General features: G+C 39.4%; 1 protein-coding gene across 1 annotated transcript in view; it reads right to left on the reverse strand.

Moving 5' to 3' along the window:
• The window catches only part of CACNA1C (calcium voltage-gated channel subunit alpha1 C), a gene marked incomplete at both ends in the record, with an annotated part of 472734 nt that overhangs the window by 155121 nt on the left and 292797 nt on the right, over positions 1-24816 (reverse strand). Inside the window, 2 exons of the mRNA XM_084282170.1 lie at positions 12660-12856; positions 15388-15549. Coding sequence (XP_084138296.1) covers positions 12660-12856; positions 15388-15549 — 359 coding nt within the window. The remainder of the gene's footprint in view (positions 1-12659; positions 12857-15387; positions 15550-24816) is intronic.

A 24816-nucleotide genomic window follows, 5' to 3' on the forward strand; every position in this document is an offset into this window, starting at 1 on the left:
TGGATGCAAAGAAGAGACTGGAGTGTTCACCCCAGGCTCAATCTGATAACACTCAAAGGAAGGAGCAGAACTTGATTAGTTGCTCATGCTAAAAGTTATTTGTTTTGACAATCACATTTGTTTTATTTTGAAGTTCTTAAGGGGAAGGCAAGTTTTAAGCTCAGCTGTCATCTCCAAGCATTTATAAGTCTCTTCTTACTGTCTAACCTCAATTATGGAATTTTACAAATTTTGTAAGTGCAAATAGACAGCTAGAATCCTTTTTCAGAGTGTCTTCAGGACACAGGCAAGACAGAGCTGGGTGAAGACAAGTGCACAGGGATCGTAAAACAGAGTAAAAAATGCTCCAGACAGGTTTTTCTGGTATATGGTCAGTGTAGATGAAAGCAAATAATGTAGGAAGAATAATCTGCAGTGTTCCAAAATTCCTACATGTACCTTGGTTCCCCGATTGTTCTATGTGTTGTGTAGTGACAGAAAGAGCAAATTGAAATTCCACCTGAGCCAGAAATATTAGCAATTTGTTCTGAACTCTCCGCAGGAGCTGAATGGAGACATTCACTGAGAAAGGACTGCCTTGATAAAGACAACAGAAACATCAAGGGAAACAATGCAAGATGAGTACAGAAGAGAGAAGGGGAAACAAGCAGACATATGAAAAGATGGAGTCTGCAGAGGTTGCCTCTTCAATCCTGTTAGCAAAGACTATGTTTTTTCTGGTCTAGATGTCCTCACTGAAGGACACCTTCTCTGATCCAGAAGAACATTAATTCATGGCTCATTTTATAAAAAACCACTTTGGGTATAGCTATAATTCACTGCTATACTGCCCAATTTTCTTGATAAGACGTTGAAGTATCCAGAACTGACCAAGCTTCACCCACTGCTCTATGAAGAAGACAATTGAAAGTAGTGCCAGGCTCAATTTCAGAGTCACAAGAGCACACACTCCTGAAAAAAGTACACCTTGACTGGCTTGAAATTCTTGGTCAGTATAAAAGCAGGAATCCTGCAGAAGGGCCCTACCAGGCTATGGCAATCTGTGGAAGAACAAGGCTACCACAGAGATCCTGAAGCACAACCTTTTAACTGTCAGCTGCTTGATGGCAGACAAACTGAAAACATGTAGAATAGCTACTTGAACTTCTCTGCAAGTATACAATCACAGTGGAATGGCATTTTGTCTTTATATGAACTCCCTCCAATGAAGAAAACATAAAAGATATGAAGCAAATGGTATTTTATTTTTGTTGTACATAGTATGCAGGAAGTGCATTGCTACTTATAGAATATGCCAAGATTATTTCTTTATAGCAGCACTGAGTTATATTTTCATCACTCATTAAATATGGCCCCACCTTTCTATGGATATGCCCCCTTCTGCAGCTGGGAAAGGCTGTATAAAGTCTGAGACATAAAAAAAAGGAACAATTTTCAATCATCTAGCCCCAGATTGCTGACACCATAATGTTGACAATGAATCCTTCCACTGCATTTTTTACCCTCCACTGTATAGCCACTGGACTCCACGATATCCTTTCATTCTTTGGTAACTTTCTATATTCATATTTATTCTGTTCTTGGTCTGGGTGCCCATTGTTTTTTGCAGTCAGCTGTTCTTTAACAGGCTGAGCTATTATGGGAAATATGAGGTCTCTGTCTGAGAGTGGGAAGAGAATTAAAATTTGCATTCAAATACCAGCAGGTCAAAATGTCTGTGGTACACAATGATTGAGCTGAACTTTTTCCACTGCAAGCTATTTGTTTTGAAAATGCTCACTGATCCCATATTTCTATGGCATGGTAGTTTGTGCTTGCAGAAGAGGTAGGAGGAATATTGACATGGGTCTGTTTACTACTGTCTTAATTAAATCCATAATTTTAAGTGGCCTTCACACAAGTCTACTGTCCTTCCTTCTACTGCTAAAGGTTGCTGGCATTTGACCACACTTACCATTTCAAAACAGATAAAGTTAGGCTCTCCCTTGATTTGAAGAAAACAACAGTGTTACTTAGTTTTGATTTCACCAAGTTGCAAAATCTATTAGTATCAGTAATGTCCCAAAGGGGCACAGGTTACCATGGCAAGTCAACTACCTGAAAAGTGGATTTTGCCAACATAACCTAAGTATATTGAATTGTTAGTGCAAGTATCACTGGGAAATTCCTGTAGTCAATTATACTAAGGGTGGGAAAACAAAAATAATAGTGGAATAATACATGTACCATGTGGTTTATTATTATTATTATTATTATTATTATTATTATTATTATTATTATTATTTAATGGAGGGCACTATGTACCTCTGCAGAGTGTTTGGCAACACAGGGATTCTGCAAACATTATTTACACAGCTAGAATTTCTTACAGCAAAGGCAATTTAATTCAGAGCTCCAACAAGCCTCTTGCTTTGCCACCTCACCCTCTTTCTCTAGGTTTAATATGTAAAAGAGGGAAAAAAAAAAAAAAAAAGGCAAAATAAAAACCAAACAACCGAAATCAGAAAACCACAAAAACAAACAAACCTTTTTTTCAATATATTTCAATTCAGTTTAGCATAGAACACTTGTCCATGCACTTTAGAATCAATCAGAGCATGTCTTCCACTGAGACTTAAGGAAGAACTATTGGTATCTAATTGATTACTCATGGTTGCTTCTGTTCCTAGTTAGCTAGGAAAGAACAATTATAACTGTTTCCTTCTTTAAAGTTCATTTTGGAAAAGTAGTATAGAAAAGTCACTCATGTGTGGTCACTGCCAGTCCAGATACCCTGACATTCCAGAAACAAAGTAAGCTGGAGGGGAATCAGTCTCAGAAAAGCAGGCCTGAGAAGGATTTTGCTATCAAAGAGGCCATCAATGTTTGTGGCCTGGCCAGTTCATGTCAGTTCCCCCTCCAGTTTCAGCTACACGAACTGTTTCCAACAAAACCTATAGCACTGCATAGAAAACACAGGTAGATTCATGGTGTTCTGTATCACAACTGTCTTTGCAGCCCTTGGTTTCTGTGCTTGGATGTGTAGACCTCTTTTGCCAAAGTGTTAATTCTAGATTAACTTCACTGAAGGCAGAGAACTGAAACTGCGCCAGTGGAAGATCAGAACTCATCCTTCAGTGTACAGAGCACACTGACATCCTTGAGGGCAACACTGGAGAGAGATGAATGAAAAGCATTTAAGATGAGTCAGCCATGGTCTGATTCCAGTGCTTCTAGAACAAAGTAGGAGGTTGAACAAAGCGACCCACTGATTTCAGTGTACTCACCCCTTCTGAATTACTGTTCTAGCAGTGATAGCAGCCTAACAATAATTCTTTGGAACCCAACTTCCAAAACCCCCAATGCAAACTTCCAAAACAGAAATTCAAATGGACAAGTAACTGCAAATCAAAATCCTTCTATATAGCAAGCTCTCAGCCATATATTTGCATACATGCATTTTAGTTTTAAATTTTTCTTTGGTCTGTTTTTACCCAAAGACGAATCTTGATATTGATTTATTGCCAAGTTATGAAGCAACTCTTATTCCGTAGTGCACTGTATCTGTTGCATTTTGAGGATGAAAATAATTACCTCTAAACAAAAGAGTGTTTTTTGTTTGTTTGCTGGCATTATTTTATTTTGTTTTATTTTATTTTAGAAAGGTGTTTCAGGTCACCCTCTGTCTGCATTGAGACTGACTGGGCCATACAGACCAGCTGCAAAAGAACAGACGATGCACTGACCCAGGCAGAACTTTGACAGATAAAACTCCCAGATTGGGCAGGTCTCCATGACTTTCCACAAACATAGCCTGGAGTCTAGTATGCCATGCCCCTGGCTCTTGATCCATTTTGCTCATTGATACAGGTAGCTGACAGACCATTTTTCCTTATCGTCCCTACTGAACAGCTAACATCAATAGTGGCATTACCTTTGCCTTCTTATTGCACTACTCTTTTTGCCTCCTGAGCAGTAGATCTACTTAGAGGAGATTCATGTTATTGAACTGTCTCCAATGTTCTGCTGAAGTCAGATCCCTGTACAGAAACCATCACCCATTAAGGCTCCCCATGCTCTCATGAGGCTGATTACACGACTGGGTTAGCTTGTTGGGTGAATTTACAAGTTGCAGAAATGCCATGTAGTGACCTCCAAAAATTATTCTGACTTCTGAGACTTAATCAGGATTTGAATTTAGGCCTCCTGAGGCAAAAGTAATAGAGCTTTGCATGTGTTGCCTTGTTCCTACGTTAAGTGCATACAGCTTTTTTTTTTTTTTTTCCCCTTGAAAAGGAAAAGGTTGATCTTTGTAAAAGTCATCCAAAAGCCCAAAGGCTATTTAGCCAAAGGGCTCACAGTTCTTTCTTTACTGCAGCAGTTCCATCTCTTACTGCTGCTTAGTTATTTAAAAACCTTTTCATCTTTTAAAGGCTTTGGAAATTCACTCCAAAAGAATAAAACGCTGATTTCAAGCATGGAAATATCCCCTAGGATGGTGGGTTTCCAAATCTAAAGATTTCATTTCATCTTAGAATTCTGGGCTTTCCCTTCCTGTCTCTGTTTATTTTCTATTTACATTTGCATGGCTGATTATCCAGAAAGGATTTTCTGCCTGTTCTATTGTACTGCTATTTTAGAAAGGCTTCTATTTATCTCAGTGCAGTCTGATAGCAAATTCTACCACAAGTATATCAGACCAGCACTGATTGCTGCATGCACGGGAATACACGAGCACATACTGTTCATTGATTTACATAGTCAATTAAGTCCTTAAAAATAAAGATAATGAAAAACAGTACTGTAAGCTGTAGATAATCACTACCTTCTTTACTAAGGGGAGGCAGCACTATTGATTCTTTTTTTTGCACTTGATTGGTGTATCCCACTTGCCTTTGTAGCCAGTTCCCCAATTTATGATATCACTAGAAATCCATTCTATATTTTAGACGATGAATCCAGCTGTCAGTTGTGAAATCACACACAAAAATCTCAAATAAAACACCTGTTATTTAGATCTCATAGTACACCGCTAATAAGTCTTCATCTGATAGGCACGCTACCCACTTACGTACTAGAGGTATGCTGAAGAAATAACTATCAAAGAATCTGAACGACTTGCAACTGTGTATCAGCCAACAAGGCTGCCCTTTCTCTTTTTCTTGTGAATCTTATCAGAAACACTATGTAGACAAAATGAGCACAATGTCCAGGACTGACTTCTACATATGCTTTAAAAATCCACACTAGGGATGTTCTGTGGTATCAAGTACCCTGTCTGAGACCCAAACCCTTCATTTAGTAATTCTGGTCACTTTGCAGATTTAGGGAAACATGTCCAGCATTTTTAGCCCTCCAATTTGAACGCAGTTCATAGGACTGAATTTTGAAGACGACAGCTGTAGAGAATGCCATGAGAGCAGCTAAACTATATGCTATGACATCACGACCACCTATCAGAGAGCCTGCAAGTACCACTTAGGCAGAAATCCCACTGGAATCAATGAAAAAAGACAGTATTGGATGACCAATTCTCTGCACAGAGAGGAAAAGACTTATTTTTTCACACTGAGATTGGCAAAGGACTAGTTGCTTGTGTTGCCTTACATCTTGAAAACAAGGTGTTGAAACAAAATTAAACTTAAGGATTATAAATCGTCAGTACTCGAGCCACCACTTGTGTTCTGACCTTAGGCATATCCCCCACTCTTTTTCTTTCCCATGGACTAGATAATGAACCAAAGCCTGTTATTTGTGAAACTGCCTAGTAGATCTGGGTCCAAACTTAACACCTCTGAAGACGATTACTTCAGAAGGCAGTGATCATCAGTTCTTGAAAAACTGGTAGTATGGCCCAAACTGCGCACCCACAAACAGAGGCACTCAAAATCCTAAGACACTTAGAAGTGTCCCAGTAGCTTTGCTCTTAATTTTATAGCTCTGGGATAAAAGATTAAAGAAAGGTCTCTGTGGTGATTAGATAGCAGTAATTAGGAAAGAGCCTAAGGAAGAACAAAAGAAGAAAGAATAGAGAAAGGGCAACAGAAAGACAGAGCAATTAAAGAGGTCCTTCCCACGCAGGAGCACTGGGCAGAGGTCTCCACTAACACCCCTTTAACCATCCCACGAAGAAGCTTATTTTTAATAAATAGCTTCTTTTCATACAGAGGAAGAGGGCTGAGAGGCCCAAAGTTGAGGCCTGAAGGGCTCATGAAAACTTCATTTCACAAAGTAAGTGTCCCTTTTGCATAAAGCAAATGTTCAGCAGCAGATTTTTGTGACAGGTGGCAAACAGCAAGTCACTGCTGTTATGTTCAAGGCAGTAGTATAGGCAACCATGACAGTTGCATGTGCAGTTGTTCATGAGAAAAAGGAAAAAAATTCAGGTCAGCATTTATGCAAATTAAGTATGGACACTGCTTTTTTTCTTATTGCATTAATGCTGTGGCCCTTCAGTGCTCTGAACTATGGTCCTTCTTCCCTTACCCACCACTGTTACAGCAGAAGGAGAAGAAATAACCTCTGCAATCCCAGAGATGGGTTGCTCATACTTGCGTGCTTGTTCTTTGTTAATTTTTCACATCCATGCCAAACCCTGCCAAAAAGATGATTAAAAAACCTCAACCCCACAACAATAAAAGCCGAGCACTTCCTTGGAGAGATGGGGGTGGATGGGGAATAAACGCCATGGAAACATGTAGACAGATATATTCTTAGAATCAGATCATTCTCTTGTGTGGAAAGCCTTACTAAATCAAGACCAAGCACTGCAAGAATAAATGGTTAGAATGAAAAACACAGCTGGGAAAAATTGGGGGTTGCAGCTCTGCATTTAACACCTTCCACTTTGTGGCAATATCACTGTATTCCTCACATCTTCCTCATTGGCTGCAACAAGCTGTGGGGGGATGAGAAAAGCTCAGGATATTTCAATGCTGTTAGCAAAGTAAATTATACATGTTGTCCAGTTTGTTTCCTATTTTAATTTAATCTCAGGTATTGTAAAGATGACCATGAGCTCCAGTTTCAAGCTCTATTTGGTGACTCTTGGAGGTACGATCTCTCAGAGTCAGAGATAGAAGGGTCTTCCAGTACAGCCTGTCTAACCCACTGCATCTAGTACATGCTGTCTTTGGGGATGTGATGCTTCTGAAAGCTTTGACTGATTCAGTCAGACTCCACTGTGGCAGCTCTGCTGTCCTGTCTTAGATTACTAAAATGTTTTCTTGTCTACGGACTGGGCAAGCCTACCAAGGACTGTTCAGTTAAATTTGAGGGAGTCAATCTACTACGTGCCAGTTCAGGCATTTATTCCAGAGACAGGTTAGTGCTCTGGATCTGATCCAGAGCTGGCTCTAGTCCATCTACAATAATACCACAGTCTTCAGTTTACAGTCAGAGCCTTGAGGTAAACTGTCCCTGGAGGCACTGGATGTTATTTTCAGGGACTCAACCAAGCATTCTGATGCGCTGCCCAAACAACATGGGACAAAGCCAATATTCCAGAAATGATGGCAGGCTTGCGGCTGCTCATTATTAATATTTAATAATCATTGAGTAGATAAAGTAGAATTATTCAATCCTAGAATTCAAGGTGCAATGGCCAAGCTGTATGCAAAACATCCCAGGTCAAGGTTCTCCATTACCCAGCAGTATGAACAGCCCAATGCAACCATGTTCTGTTACGTTTTGCATTTGCTCTGTACTCTGTTTTCATTTATGTGTATGATTGCTTAATTGCAGGGGAATGGAGAGACCAGGCACTTAGAACTGAGGCGGCAGTAGACAGTCTTGCATGCAGTGTCACAGGGCTCCAGCTGCAGAAAGCAGATTTCACACAAAGATAAAAGCCTTTCTAGAGACAGGGCACAGTCCAAGTTGTTTTTAACTCAGAAGTGAAACTTCCCTGAAGGACAGTAACAAATTGATTAAAAATAATTAAAAGGAAACGCCATTAGGGAAGGTTGAAAGAACCAAATCTGCTCAGATTAGAAAAAGATTAAGGAGACACAACAAATGCCTACAAATACTTAAATAGGTTGTTAGAAACTGCACAGGGATTTGTTTTCCTCCTGAGTCAACAGGACAATAAGAAATAACGGACTGCAGCAGAGACTGATTACTAAACACCAAATGACTCAATTTGTAACATTTGGCTTTACACCTGCTGCTGAGAGCTCCCAAGACTGAGGGGTCCTCAAAAATGGGCTTTGGTGCCTGCACAGAGGAGCGAACTGTTGAGGCTGGCTGATCACACTTTAGGAAGGGTCTCGAGAATAAAATATTCAATCTTTCTACAATGCATAAGAAAAAATCATGATGTGTAGATGTCCTTGTCAGATCAGATGATTCTATGATCTGACTGCATGTGCGACTGCCACCCGGCAGTTTTACTGGGACAAAATAAGCCTTGAAAGGTTGAGGCAGTGTAGTAAATGTGCTCCTACACTTAACACTTCCTTCAACAAAGATCATTTCTTCAGCATAAAGTAAATGAGGTTGCTTAGCAAAGATTTTCATCTTGTCCAATATGGTTATTTTACGTTTAAAAATTGCCTCCTTATAAGCAATTATCTTACCTGACACTATAGAAGTGTCAAACTGTTTTTCGTAACATTTCTCTTTTGCATTTCAAAAGAAGCCAATCTATTCACAAATCTTATCTGTTGAGTGAGAGAGGAGATTGGAAAGTGTATTGATCTTATTGATGTCAAGTCCTTCTAGGGAATAAAAGTTTATTGCTTTCCTGTCTCTGATTATCTTTTTGTTAGCATGTGGATCACAGGCTGGGAAGCAGTACTCCATGAAAGAGACACTACAGATGTGAAAAGCTGAAGGAGACATGAGGGGAAGCGTGAAGAAGGAAGCTGGAAACTGAAGGTAAAATTTGAAATGCTACTTCAGTGGATTAAGAGTCCAAGGTTTGTGGAAGGTCATACAGCTTTCTAACTTTTAAACATGCAGGATTAACCTTGAAAAGGGTGGCATAAAACAGGCATGAATTTCATGACTTTACTTGTTTATTTTTCAGGGTAACATGCTGAAATATGTGAAGGTGCCTCCTTTCCCACTGAGAGGAATCTAGGTACCTTGCAAAAGATGTATTTCTGGAAATAGGAAGATATAATTGGAAAGCACTTACAGAAAAGTTCAAAACAATGAAATTGCTCTATTGGCTAAACATTTCCAGCCAAGTAATTCAGCCCAGAACCTTCTCTATGGTTCTATTGAGTTTTAGGTCAGGATCTTATTTTCAGATTTAAGGAGGGAGCAAAGAAAACTTCCTGCATTCAATGATCTTGGAAAACCATCAAAACAGACACAAAGGTCCCAAACAGCCATCTATAAGTCCTTATGTTGTACATATGACTGCATGCGGAACATCTAGACAGCATAATAAAGATTTTACATTATAGATAGGTGAGGTCCTGACTTTTTGAAGCTGGAAGTTTGACGCTGAACTCAGCAGTATCAGACCCAAAACTTGGTGTCTAAATTGAATTTCAGAAGAGCTAAGAACATAACAGTCAGCTCAAAATTTGTATGCTTAGCATTTTTAATATTAATCCAGTAGTTTACATCATTAAGTTTAAGGAATGACTACTTAAAATCACCACCCAAAAAATTCAGCCCCAAAATTGTCTGAATTACAGACAACCCTTTCTTATACCAACTCTCTATCTCAGGACACAGTTGGAGAGAGGAGATATGTAAGTCTAGATTTTTTAATTTAATTAATTGTGCAGATGTATCTCCTAATAAAGCAAATTTTAATTTCCATGACCTTGCTGTGGATGAAGGAGATCTTTTGAATTGTTGTTGACCTGAGAATTGAATAGTCTCCTATGTCTGTTCTCTTGTGGAGACACAGCCTCCAGTGGGTTTTTACCATGAGTCCACTCTTACAGGCTTAAAAGGTAAAGGATGGGGAGTAGACCTATGAGTGAATCAGGCTCCACTAAGTAAATGGTGGCTCACACAAAGTTTAAAATGCACATCTATATCCTACCCCAATTACTAAAACTTTTCATTCACTCTCAGAAATTGAAATGCTGCATCTTTTTTATTTTTTACCATCCAGAAGTATTATTTCTGTTGATCTGGCTAGCTTAAGCAGGAATGCCCTTTTCATGGTCTATAAAACTTACTGTATAAAACGTATCAGAAATGGTTTGGGAAATCCACATATGAAATTGCTGTGTGAATGCTTAGAGATGGTTTATACATATGAATATTAAAACCACAGTGCTTCTCATAGGCATGCCTTGTACTAACTTTCCAATCAACATTTGCCCCCAGAGTAGCACAAACCTCTTTGCAGAAGGAAATACTTATCACATCTCAGATACCTACTCTACTGTATGGCAAACACTGATCAGTGTTAACTTCTATCCACTTTGTCAATACATAAAACAAAGAGGCAAAAAGTGATATGGGACAATAGGTTCTTAGGATTGTTTACAGCAGCTTAAGTATGTCTGTCATTTTAGGTTTTCAAGCATTTACTCAAACTTGGTATTTCACAGCTTTTAAACACAGGTGATATATATATATTTTTTTTAGAAAACACAAACTGAATGTACTCCTCCTGTTACTGAAATTGTGTCTGCTGCATTAATTCTAGCTTTTGTAGTGTTGTCTAGGAATATCTGGGAACTGAGGATAGCAAATATTTTTGTTTCCATGGCAAATGTTTTGTCAAAGCCATATCCTAAAAGTCTAACAATATGGTTGCCCTTAAAACATAATGACCATCAATTTGTATTAATTTCAGGTCTCAGTTTACCATATCATTTCTTAAGGAAAAAGAACCACTCAGGAAATTAGTGAAAAAAGCTGGCTAAATATCAAACAAAATCCAACAGTTAAAATCCAGGTTGCTGCAGGGACACCATAAAAAATCAGACCATCTGCAGCAGTCATGGTGGAAAATCATTTAGCAGTGAGTATATGCTTTTGGCTTCTCTTATTAGATAATTGATAGTTGAGTTCTGAACGATTCACATCCAGTCATGTAAATGACGCATGGACCCAAAAGTGCAGGGATTGTCAGGGTCTTTTGTAAAACATGCCCTTGGAGAAAATTATGATAACTTGAGGATAGCTTTCACAATACTAAATGACATACACTGCCAAAGCTATTTTCATGTTTATTTCTGATATCTTTTACTCTCTCCTATTTCCTCTGAATTACCCATAAATCCTCTCAATCACACAAAGACAGATGGTGCCAGGAGATTGGAGGAATGTGAGCTAAACGTGACAAAAAGACAGGTATATTATATATAGCCATAGTAGAGCAGTAGAGTAGTTTTGCCCAGTTCCTAATCTGACCTAACTTCTATTCTTCTCCATTATTTTATTAATTTATACCCTCTCTTTAAGTAAAGCTAATTTTTATGTTCCGAGGCTCAGACTTTCCTTGTGGTTTGATCTCTGCCCTTTATCTCAGGCATTAGAAGGAAGCTAGAATCACAGTTCTAATCTAAATTTAAGAGGATAAAGAGACAACTGTTAGCTGTTCCACACAGAGAATATCTATTGCAGATAAGCTAAATCTTCAAAGGAAAATCTTGTAAACCCTAACCCACTGGTGGGTGGAATACAGTTTCAGGCTCATGTTTAAGAGAGAAGCTGATGTTGATTAACAATGCAAGCCTGCTTTAGTCCAGATTACCCTTTCACGTGTTTTGGGTCTTCAGCTGAACTTCATCATGCATTGTAGCACAAGTCCTATTTACACTGGAATTCCTATCATCTTGGAGAACCAGGTGCCATAACATGACAGTTGTCAGATGCAGTCATAGTCCAGGGTTACCCCTATGCAGTCAAGACTCAGCTGTATGTGGATTAAATGCCTGGACCATAACATATTGCTGCAAAAGTTGATGGCAAGAGCTGAATCCAGGAGTGTTTATATCTGGTTTACAGGTAAAGGCCAAATCTGATTTTTACTCCTATAGTATAATTGTATTGGCACCGAATTCCCCTAACAGGTCAGGGATTACAAAGGAGAAACAAAAGCCATTGAAATTTCCAGTTTTAGTGTAAAGGACAAGATGAGATTTAATTTAAAAATCTGCATTTAGATTAAAGAATGCAATCTTTTGGCTAAAGATGTAACAAAGATTTATACTAATACCAGAGTAAGGAGAGAGTTAAGAATTAGTGTTAGGATAAAAGTCATCAGGAGTAGTGCTGGCATGAAGAGGGGTTTGTGAGACCTGTGAGATGATCAGCATAGTGCCTTTGTTACAGTAATGCCACGGGTAAAGCACCCAGTTGCCTTTTAGAAATACTTCAACATCAGTAATCCAGAGACTCTCTGATCCAGAACTCTCTGCAAGTTCACCCTTGCAGAGAGGGTCTTCATATGGCATTCTGGTCAACAAAGGTACATTGCATATCTTCAAAACAATAAGCCATGTGCCAACTAGTAAGCCATGTGCCATCTTTCAACATTATAATTTCAATGGAAAGTCAATGTTTACATTTAACTGAACCATATAAACCCTCCCATTTCACTCACTAGTATGCTGAGTTAATTAAAGCTCCATGCTAGCAACCATGCCTTCACTGTCTAGAACAAGCATGAAAAAGGATCAAGCTAGAGCCCCAGAGTTTCAACACAGATGGAGCACATGAGCATGCCTTTCAGCTTATCATTTTCGGATACGTACCCAGTAGAGTACATCTGTCCAGCCCTCCATCGTGATGCACTGAAACACGGTCAGCATGGCAAAAGCGAAATTGTCAAAGTTCGTAATGCCGTGCTTGGGTCCCTCCCAGCCTGCTTTGCATTCGGTGCCATTCTGACACTGCCGCCCATGTGCAGACTGGGGGGCACAGGGAGACGGATCATCTTCTGCGGGTGTATCTTAAAGGAGAGGAGGGAGAAAAAGGAGATGAAGAGAATTAATTGCGTTTTGACACACTGATAAGCAAGTGAAGGATATCTGATTTTAACAAATGTATTTTTCAGTGAATTTGACAGCTTTCTCTTGAAATACACATAGAACTATTAATTTTAATGGGCATAGGGATGTTTTGTTGTGCTTTTCTTTTCGTAAAGAAAAGAAAAAATGGCCATGTTGTCAAATTTTACAGTCAAAACTGAAATGTGTATTTTTTAAACACGTCCTCCTAGGAGGAAGAAATAATGCCTTTCAACATGAGAGGGAGCATTAGGTCAAATCTATTACATTTCTTTAGGCTGCATGTTATGACCAGTGTTTTCATATTGCAGTCACCTGGCCTCTGGGTTAATCTCAGAAAAGAACTGGAGCACTGACTGGCATTTTGTTGAAGAAGGCTGAACCCCTGCAGCAGACAGGCTTCAGTGCTCTGGAGATAGGATGATATGGTGCTGGGCACTGCTAAATTACAGCATAGAGTCTCTGGAGCTCTGCTCTTTTGGAGTTCAGAAGCTATGTGGCATTTTATCAATAGCCCAATGGCACTCAGAAGCTTTATAAGACTCTAACGCTCGATTATCCACTATTTATTCTGTACAGGTGTTGCCAAAGATCTCAGAACCTGTCCAACAAGCCTGCCTAAATGCCTTGGTATAGGAAAAATGCTACAATAAATAAATAAATAAATAAATAAATAAATAAATAAAATTCTTATAAGCATAAAAGCTCCTGCAAGATTTTTTATTTTTATTTTCATTTTTATTTTTTTTTAAATACAGACTTCAGAGTCTCATGCTACATCTATAACAGAAGCAGGCATCTATGTGTGGAGGAGCAAATAATTACATTTTTTTCTTATTCTATATGGAAAAAAAAAAAAAAAAGTTTTCAAAAGTTCTGATCACCAAAGCATGTCAGCAATAGCTGTATTAGAATTAGATGCTGTTGTGTAATATTGACAGTATGGAGAAAGATATATACACTTTAAGGATGTATAACAAGACTGACAATTCCTTACAGTTGTCACATTTCTAGAAAATGAAATTTGCCAACATTAGAAAAGTAGAAAATAAAGAACTTCAGAAGCAATATCCTGTTGTACAATATTGTCTTGATTATGAGCACAACCAGGTCCTAATGTTGGTGCCCACCACCACACAGGGAATCATTGCTGCTCAATTTGAATAAATCAAATGAAAAAAAAAAGCAGATGTTTAGATGAGTGAGTGACAATACAAATTAATTATTTTGAAATTTGAATGATCATTTCTGTGAATAATTTCAAAGCTCTTTCCAGATAGATTGGTGAAAAAAAGTTTCTTTCTATTAATATACTTTTGTTTTCTTATTAGCAGCACCCCTCAGGACAGTCACAGACTGTGCTTTAAAAAGACGGGTACTGGTCCTCAAGTAGATATTCCTTCATAATGATGCTGGTTTAAAACAGAGATGTGTTTGGGCACAGGATTAATAATAAAATATAAGCATTGATCATTTCCATGATGCCATCTCATTTCCAGCTCATTCTGCTAGTGGTGAAATCATTGTAATGTTATTGTTGCTTGAGACTGAGGCTGGCTTTTAGTGGCAAAGGGCCACATTAAAGAAACCACTACTGTGCTCAGCAGGAACTGATAGTTTTTCTTGTAGCCTTGACAGACCAGCCAAAAGCCGAGTGCTCAGGATGAGCAAGCTGAACTCTCACCATTACAGACAGTCTCTCTACATCAAAGGTGATTCACATCCAAGGAGCAGAGCAGAAAAACCACTACTGTGAAACCCTGAACAGGTACCCAGCAGGGAGCAACAGCCACCCATCTTCTCTGCTAGCACAAATGCTCCATTGTGCCTGGAGTCTCCCTCAGAAAATCTTCATATGTTGCCAACATTCCTTTTCACCTATACACCTAAGCAAAGGGCATCTATGATCTTGCTGCTTCATCACGTTTTTAAAAATCTGGACCTGAGGGGTCTTCATCTGTCTTTGTCTGCCTTTGAGCAGAGCACCTCCAGTTTCTGCCATTGCTGCTGCAGTGCATCACTCTCCGCACACTGGCATGAGTAAATGACAACGATGTCTCCAGCAGAGTGTCTGCATAATGCCTCAGTGTCTTCTGTTTCTACGCTACAGATGTGAGCCAAGAAAGCTGTTCAAATGGTTTTTCTTTCAATCAAGTATTCAAGCAATGAAGGAGCTAGTCTTGTGAGAAAGGACATTTCCATGCATCCTGGAGATTTCATTTTACTGCAGCAGGTAGATCAGCAGCACCAAAATACTTTTTCTCCCACTCCCTGCACTTTAGGATCCTAATAAGTGTTTGTTTCATACTTGGCTGCCATTTGCACTAGGACATACAGACTGTCAAATGTCTGCGTAAACCTTTCTTCTGTCAGAACATCAACACCAGAAACTTGCTTTGTACTGCTGAAAGTCTTCACTTGAAAGATAGAAAGCAAAGGAACAGGGCTCCGTATCACAGAGAATTCCCCTTACCTATCAGCCCCCCTTGCACGTGGTAGCAGGTCTTATGCATCTTTCCCATGAATAACTCCAGTCCAATGATAGCATAGATAATAATGACAAACAGCACCAGCAGGGCAATATGCAACAAAGGGACCATGGCCTTGATAATTGAGTTTAAAACCACCTGGAGACCTGCAGAGAGAACAGAAAGAAGCACTTATTAGCAAGAGAACTAAATTCAGAGGAAGTACCTAAAAGAGAATATAAGTTGCACGATAATGTCATTTCTAACTTGTTCCTCCTCACCTGAACTCGTTTTCTTGATGATGCAAAGATGTACATTTACAGAGCATCTTCCCTCCAGAAGATTCCCAACACTTCACAAATTTGTCCCTGAAGCCTGAATCACAGACTAAAGTAAAACTTGTATTACTTTCCCTGCCACTGTAATTTCACCACTCTGGAAAGGGAACACCTTAGCTGTTTTGCCTGTTCTTGACCTAAGGTGTTTCCCAGATGGTATTCGGGAGAGTTAAAGCATGGGGGAAAAAAAAAAAAGAACAACCAGGACTGAAGCAGGACAAGAACAGTGAGACATGCAAGAGGGCAAATGGTGGATTGTCACAGAGCCCTGCCGCAGAGGACGGGAAGAGATGGGAAACTGGAGTCATGTCCCTGCTCTGATTCTAGGTTCTTCCAGAAGTGAAGCTAGTCTCAGGCAGAGTCCAAGCTGCTGAAACACCACCAAATCCATACTGACTGAGAGTTTGTGGCCATCGTGGGACCTCCCTACACTTCAAATCCACCTCATCTTACTTCAGTATGAATAAAGGGAGAGTCAGAACCAGCAGTGCTGCTTTTGCCCCAGGATTTAGGTATCACTCTGTAACAAAGGTGGTCCAGGTCCCCAGCAAGGGGTATGAACAAAATGTTGTTATACAGATATCATTCACACATAAGTACTATTCACAATCAAGCCAAACATTTGCAGCATGGCCTCGTGACATGCAAGCAAGGTGACTCGTAGCCTGCTTTGATAAAGTGCTAAGCAGCTGCGCTCTCAGATGCAGTTGACAGAAGCTGCAGAGTCATGTGCCTCTCTGCCTCCTTCTTCTCACTTGTACAACCAGAATAACAAAGCCAGCCTCAGAAGCTTTTAGTAAGGATTTGCATTTCCATTGCCTTAAAGTTATCATTGCTGGTGGCAGTGATGGCAACCACTGTCATTGGCAAGTTATTAATGTTGGAAATATCGAGAGACCTCTAGAACTCCACAGTCTACAAATAGCCAGATCAGAACAATTACAAGATCATGATTTTGCAATGACTGAGAGCCAGAAGCCATTAATGTCTCCTGCAAATGCTGTCATCTCCTCAGAGAAGCTGATATTAGCTATGATTTTTGAAAAATGTGATTCATGAGTTGGAAATGTCTGTTATACATCTGCCAAGAGAGTATGTGATAACAATTAACTTTTAAAATCTATCATCTAAGATCTTAGATTCCGTCTCTCTCTTTTTTTTTTTTTTTTTTTTCAAATAATTTTAATACTTTCTAATAAGAACGACACGTCTCTTGACAAGCATGTTTACTCACAGGCAATCCGCTCGTCAGCTCACAGCTAAGGCTGAGTCTTTGTGTTTGGTCCCCAGCCATGATGGAACTCAACAGAAGCAATCAAGGGTGGTGTCAGCTCCCAGGCAAGCAAGATCATTCACTGCCTGCTAGTAATCCAAAGTGGGCTACTAGCTCCCTCCAGTCAGAACGTTTTTTCAGGTGTCTGCATTCAGTGCATCTACCTGTTAACGGGTCATGCTAACATCCAAGGGGGGCAACACTCTACATGAAATATTCTGGATTTCACAGAGATCCTTACATGAGGTACAATACTGACAGGATCAAAACTCATCCTATACGAGAAAAGGATGCTCTGCTTGCTCAGTTACCTCAGGGAACTTACTTTGAATAGGTAATGTCACTAGGAAAAAATATTGCTGTGATTACATGAAGCAGTCAACCTTTTCCCCTAGCTGCTCACCTCATTCAGCCTATTAATTCTAAATATATACAGAAAATGAACTGCAGTGCACGTCAACATTTCTTCAATACTTTACATTAGTAGAAAATGTGATGTTCACCAGGAAGCTAAAGCAACATCCCACCTTCCCCCCAGACAATGAAAAACAATACAAGGAAGTTAAAATAATGCAGATGACTATGAACCTGCAAAAAACAACAACCAAACTCTGAAGATTAAAATATGTGTGTCTTCAAATAAATCTACACAAAAGCACATAAAGGCCTTCATTTTTAGTGATTTTAGGAACCTTGCTAACCTAAAACATAGTCAAGATTGCAAGGTCAAGAGTCCTAATACCAGGTCTTATGTAATTTACTCTTAATTATTTTACTTAATTGATTTAATATTCATTATAGGATATACCCAGGGCTTTTGGGAGGGTAGCGAGGACAGATACAATGATGAACAAAAACCTCTCTCATTTTAAATATAGCTTCATTATTGCTCATGCCATGAAAGTGCTTCATCGTACTACAGATGTCCAGAGAAGATAATATCTGTACAAACCAATGCCCTTTCTGTTAACACAGCAGTGCCTGTGAAATCAAAGGCTTGCACCAAAAGCATGAGAAGACAAGGAGTTCATACAGCCAAGGGAACATGCACCACCAGAAGATTTACAGGTGCTTCAGCTAGACTAATTAAAGAAAAGCTTCTTGAGGAAAATAAATCAACCTTGTAGAACACATGAGCTACTGAACACTGTTAGCATGAATTGATGTGTGTGCTGTGCAGCACCCGATTCAGGTACTATGGCTTCAAATCCAGATAATTCCAGTAATTAGCAAGCACACATATATTACCGTTAAAGCATTCAGGGAATTTCATTATCTTAAAACCACTAGATGTGTAGCAGCTTTGGAAACCATAGAATGACCTCGCAGATGTACCAAATTCTACTTGTAGAAGGACAACGGATAGATGCGCATGACCTTGCTCACTGCATTGTTGTCAATGTAGTTGCTGCAAGTAAGGTGCTTTGTAATTCTCAGTTCAGGCAGCCACTTGCAACATGAATAGCTGTTGCAGAGAATGGCATGAGGAACCGGGCCTGGACAACCAGAAAACTCTGTGTAGTGGCAAGGGGGGTCAAAAGGGAGAGCAGATGAAGGAGGATGAAAGCACAGGGGAAAGAGCCATAGGCAGGCAGAACAGAAAAACTTTTTTTTTTTTTTTTTTTTTTTAATAAAAAACACACACTTCAAAACACGACAAAACTGTGTTCTGGAAACTGAGAGGTGCAGATCAGTGTCTGAACTGAGCTGCAGATATGTGGCTGATCAGACGCATTTCTGATCAGGGTAAATCAAGGTGAATCATCCTCTTACACGGAGTCACAAAGCCTTTTCTAAACAATGATGAGAACTTCTGCACACATCTATATGCTCTTTCCATTTGCAGAGGAAGAAAAGACAGCTGAACTTACTAAGAAATGACTTCTCTGTTCCAACCCATGCATGCTCTTAGTCTTTGCACACTGCAACACATAGATTGTAACCAACATTGGTGCTCGTGGCAACACAGTTCCCATGGCCTGATGCTCTCCGTAATAAACAATGACACACCTTCTGCACTTTATCCCTTGTGGAGGTAATGCTGGCACTCCTAGGAATGAGCTGTGCAGCTTATAATCATAATTAAATCAGAATGCCTGGTGACCTGCTCAGACCCAAAACCTGGCCTCTGGATTTCAAGTAGATGATGCCAATAGCCACCTTCCCACAGCAGAGCGAAGGGCTATGTTTCCACACTGCTTCACAAAGGCTGGCAGCGCTATCGCTGGCCAGTCGTAAACACAGAGCCCTGAACTTATGTCCTGGCAAGTAAATATAGAAAGAAATGTTTTTCAAATATTTGGCATTCTGAATGTACTTATTCATTCGTGGAAGCTCTCTCCATGTGCTAGACACTTTCCAGACATCTGAGAAGGCACAGGATCTGCCTTGGGAAGCTCACTCTGGGCTGGACAAAGAGATAACTGAGCAGGGGTTAGGGAAAACACCACAAAAGGGATTGCTTGTCGTTTTTCAGCCCACGCTTTTCTTCTGTTAATAATTGAAGATCTTAAACAGCTCTTAGTATTTATTTTAAAAGCACTTTAGTTTACCTTTAAAAAAAAAAAACCTTCTTGGCTGCAATCTGTTGGCTGACATTGACTCCATAAATGTTTCAGTAAGCCAAACATGTTAATGCCATTCCCTGGGCTCACAGAATTTAGCATTTATTTACCCTGATAAAATGTTTTAAATATTTATTACATAGGAACGGCATTGCTTTTTATGCCAGGTCAAGCCCTTTTCAGCCTCTCAAGGGCTGTGTCAATGCAAAGGTTTAGAGCACAGCTAGGGAATAGGGAGGATGGGGAAGAGCGAAGGAAATGAACTTGTACCAAACAACATAGATCTTTCTCAGAGCTATGGGAAATACACTGGTAGGGATGCTGCAGGGGGTTTAGAACTGTTGTATGGTGCTGTATTTTTCTCTCAGGAAGACAATCATGTGAGAGGCTGGTTGGTGTCTTGTCAATTCAGGCAGTTATTGAAGAATGCACTTGTCTGTAAGCACATAGCTGTTTGCACCTAAAGCGATGGGATTGCCTACATACCCCGTTGTGTACTTACAAGCTTTTTTGGATTTTGACCAATGCTCAGCAAGATGGCACAAAAAAGTGCACTGGACCCAGCTGCTAAAATGTACTTGGCATTGTTGCGCTGTGGAACATATCCAAGGAAACTAATGGTAGGCTGGTCTCAGAAAAAACAATTGGGCCTTTCCAAGCACAGCTCTATCTTGCATTTTCACGTGCCTTTAATTTTGGATGAAACTGCTGGAGAGGGTGGTTTCTTCTTCTAGTCATATTAGCAGTTCAGATCTTCAGAGAAAGCATATTCTGAGTCTGCTCCTTCTTTGGTTTTGAGGGGTTATATTTTGTCAACACTGTAATGTTGCTTGACCAAGGAGTATGAGCAGAGTCTCATGCACATGACCTTCTGGGAATAAGCAGGAATAAAAGGGAAAGGAGAGGACTTTCAACTCTACCCATCCCTCCCCTCCATCCTGAGACACACACTCAGATTTCTGTACTTAAGCCAGTGCCAAGGGTGTGGGAGGTAATTATTTCTCTGCTAATATAGTTCAGAAGAAAACTACTACTTTCTGAGAGCAAGGAGGAAGCAGGGGAGGATTTGTGACTCAGCACAGTGCCTGAGTCAGACCACTTCTGGGAACCACTCTCAAGAGGCAGGGTTCATGCACTGCTCCCTGCCGCCAGCCGAGCCTACCCGCAAGGCGCGGCTTCACCCGACGGTGTGCCAGGAGACGGCCACCACGGTTATCTCCATTTTCACAGCACAAGCTGTAACAACCAGCAGTACTCCCCAAAGTGGATGTTTACCATTTAATAAACATGGGCATTGGCTAGGAAAATTGAAAAACATTAAATATTCATAAATATGAAAGGTTTTAAACCAATTTTAAGGGCAGCCTGGAAAACGACAGACATTTTGTCACAAAACGGTCCACAGTCATGGCAAGATATCTGAGATAATTGCATCTGAAATGATTCACGAGGGAAAACATTGAGACTTTCTTCACTAGTGTTGCAAAGGGAACTCAGATGGCACAGTTCAGTTAAGGACAACTGTACAGTAACAATTCAAGGAGGTATCCTTTCCTGTCTTGCTGGAGTCTCAAAATATTAGTGGCAGATTGCTGGATAAGGCAAACTCTGTGGGTGTAGTGTAGTGTTCTTGGGGCTGCAGACATTGTTTCTATTTCGAGAATAATAAAGAAGGGCTTGGAATAGGAAGGAAAGACATGACACTAGCTAAAGTGCTGGTAGCAAAGAAAACCTAGGAAAGACACTTTTCAAGCTGGAAGAGTGACTGTTTTGGAGTAGGTTATGCTATTTAAACATATATGCTATTTAAAAATATACTAACATATAATTCACAACCATGTGCTGGAATTAATAGAAAAAGAAAGTTTTGGCATCTGCTCCTAGTGTTCTCTTTGCTCTGTTTTCAAACTGTTTTCATTGACTTTTCAAATTGAAATCCACACACACACAAAAGGGAATTCATACAAATGGGCGTGTGTGAACACAATTGTTTCATATTTGTGAAGTCTTGCAATACTACCCTCGCCTCATCCTTTGAGGCAAGAAAGGGATAGCAGAGCAAAAACAAAAGCCACAACAAAACCCATCTCTTCCTTCTGGACCCTTTTCTCCTGGGAAGCAATTCATCTCCAGTATCCCGAGCTTGTCAGAGTGACCTAACCTAGCCAAACAATACAGCTTTCCCTCAGCCCCAGCTTTTGGCGGCCTGAGGAAGATGACTGGATAAATGCATACTCTGCCTTAGGCTCTTTGCCTCTCTGCTGAAAGAAGCCTTGACTTCCACTCATGGAAGCATCCCTATTCCCTCCTGGCATGGGCTTTAACACTTTTAATAGCTTGTTGTTCAAACCATGTAAGTATTCACTTTCTTATAAAGTTGCTTACTGAACAAAAGACCTTGCTCATCTTTCCAGCCCCAATAATAGTAGTCAGCTTCAAGATTAAAAAAGACAATAAAAATGTAGTGTCGCTCCCATGCAGTTACCGGTGTACACAGAAGGAGTATGGGGAGAAAAGCAGCAACTAACTGCTTACTGAAAATTGCATATCACAAAAGAAAGACCATGTTGGTCAAAACACAAATGAAGTGTTGTGAGTTAATTTTGAGGCTACCTTGAACTCACCAAAACAAGCTGAAAACAAGGCAGGTGAAAGGCAGTCCCCAGGCCAGCAAGAATCATCTATCACCTTTTACCAATAACTACCTTTGACTTTCTGCTGACTGGATGATAATGGACTCTCCAAGAAAACTGCGTGCTCATTGTAAAGATTTTTTCGCAATAGGGAGAACTTTTATTCACCCCTCTTTCTGCACAGCTATGCAAAATCAAAGACAGTCTGGACAGAAGATTGTACTAGTTCCGAGTGAAATGATCCATCACACTTACACTTTTTAAATTTCTTCCTGCTCAAGCACAGCTGTGATGAAGATCAGCCTTTCAAACTCCAGCAGAGCAGCAAATTCTGGTCCAGTGCTGTGCCACTGGATTCAGTGGGAAAACTTGTATATATGAATGCATCAAAAAGCTGTGCTGCCTAAGTCTGTTCTCGTGTCCATAAAACAAAACAAAACAACAACAAAAAAAACACACCACCAATAGTTAAGAAATCTCTGATCTGAGATAATGATGAGAAAGTTTTGCTTCATCATGCCAATTGCTGTTTGTGCACAGCTCTGGGTAGCAGCTACACAAATTACTGTGTCCTAAAGGATGTAATATTTGAACCAAGGAACTACGGACACCTGTAACTGCTAAAGCATTGTGGTAACAGAAACACTTCATCCTGAACTGTAAATACATCAGCATTTAAGTGGAGGACTAATGAATCTAGGTTACAATTACCTTTCCAAAGTTGCCAAATTCTCATGGCCATGAAGGGTGTTATTTTTACCTGCTTATCCTAATAGCTCCCCAGGTAAGTGGACATTATCCACTTTTGTCCAATAATCCTTTCTGTCTTCTAAATAATAAGGATTCTTTTAACTGTCTGAGCTTCTCCTAACTTTGCGAACAGGTTTATAAAAGGTAAAAGCTAGCGAGGTAACAAATGTTAACAGCGATCCTGCAAGTGCAAGTGTAGCCAGGGATGATAACTTTTTTTTTTTTTTTTCTTTCCTAGAGAAAAATATATTGATGACAAAAATAGATTTTCCTGGGTCCCTATGAGAGCTCAATGTTCCAAGCCTATCATAACTGGCATACCATGAGCTACACTAAGTTTTACCTTCTCATGAAAGAAAAATTCCATCAAAATGCTGAATAAACCCTAAAGCATTGTCTTTAGATGGCTGTCTGTGTAGAAGTGCAGTATCATCTATGCAAAAATCAGGATGTATAGCTCAGGAGAAGAAAACTCACTCCATCTCTTAATTTGAGATAATGTTTAATGAGCATCACTGGGACTAAGGTCTAGATAGACATAGCATGACATTTTCAAAAACACTGTGATATGGGGTATTCAGGAGTATTTGAAGAACATAAAAAATAGAAAGTTACTTGATTAGGTAATGTAAAAATTATTCAAACCACACAAAGTGGGATTGCTGCTGTGTTACTGTCTTCATGCACTTATAGGACTCGTTTTCACTTTTTTAACCACTGAAAATGTTGTCAATGAAAATGCATGGTACAATGATAACATCCCTGGAAAAACATGGCCAGACAAATCTAAACAAATTTGCCTCTTAATTTTCAGAAGAGAGTTTGGATTTAGGGACTTATTTATTGAGTTGTTAATTAGTCCCATCTCAGAATACCTAGAAATCTAGCTTTTTTTTTTTTTTTCCTTTTCTACACTAGAAAGACTGCTGCTTTTGATTTTTATAAATCTGATTAGACTTAAAATTCTGCTTGAAGGCATCAGATAATAAAAATGCCCTTTGGGAAAAAATGTCTTCTGATATAATAAGCAAAACTTCCTTCAGCTCTCTAGGTAGCTCCAGTATGTTTGGACAGAAAAATTAACGGTTGTAGTTTTTGCAAAGACATATTTGTCAGAAAAAAAGAGTGGTTCTTTATTGATATTTTCTTCCTTTGTAACTTTCTTTATGGCTTGCACAATTCAAAATATTCCTGTGCAAGCTGTGTATGTATTCTTGGAATGCATTGATACTAAATGTTTACTTATTTTGAATTTCATTTTACATATAATAAGCTGTCAAGAGGGATTCATAAAGCTCTCCTGCTGCAAGAGTAGTGAAAACTAAAAAGCTAAATTAAATTCTTTATAGATACAGACATCTGCAAACATAAATCTGGATGGCATTTGGCCTCCTCTGAAGTAAATATTTTAAGTGCAATTAAGATCTCAACACTAGAATGTTAAAGCAAAAGATGGGCTAAAATCTAAAGATTTATTTTCACCTCCATTGTGAAGACAATGGTGAGACTCAACCCTAAGCTGTTTCATTGGGTGCTGTTTGTAGCACACAGCTGAACTGCTAGGTACAAAACAGGCCTTCATAAATCTCATTTGTGTGGATACATGGACACGTTGGTTTGAGTTCTGACCAAGATATCAAACTTGATTAAAAGGAAATTTACCTTTTTGGCAACTTCCAATACACATTAAAGACCAGTGTACAGTAACAACCTATGAGAAAATATCAGTTGCAGAAATATGCTGAACAGTTATATAATGGCAGTTATCAGAGAAAAATCATGAAACCCAGCACCCAATGCAAAACAAGATAGAAATATCAACCACACTGCCAATTTAATGTGTTAACAGTAATAGAAAACAGAACAACAAATAATA

Source organism: Netta rufina (genome assembly GCF_964035555.1).
Source record: "Netta rufina genome assembly, chromosome: 1".
In the NCBI taxonomy this organism is placed as follows: domain Eukaryota; kingdom Metazoa; phylum Chordata; class Aves; order Anseriformes; family Anatidae; genus Netta; species Netta rufina.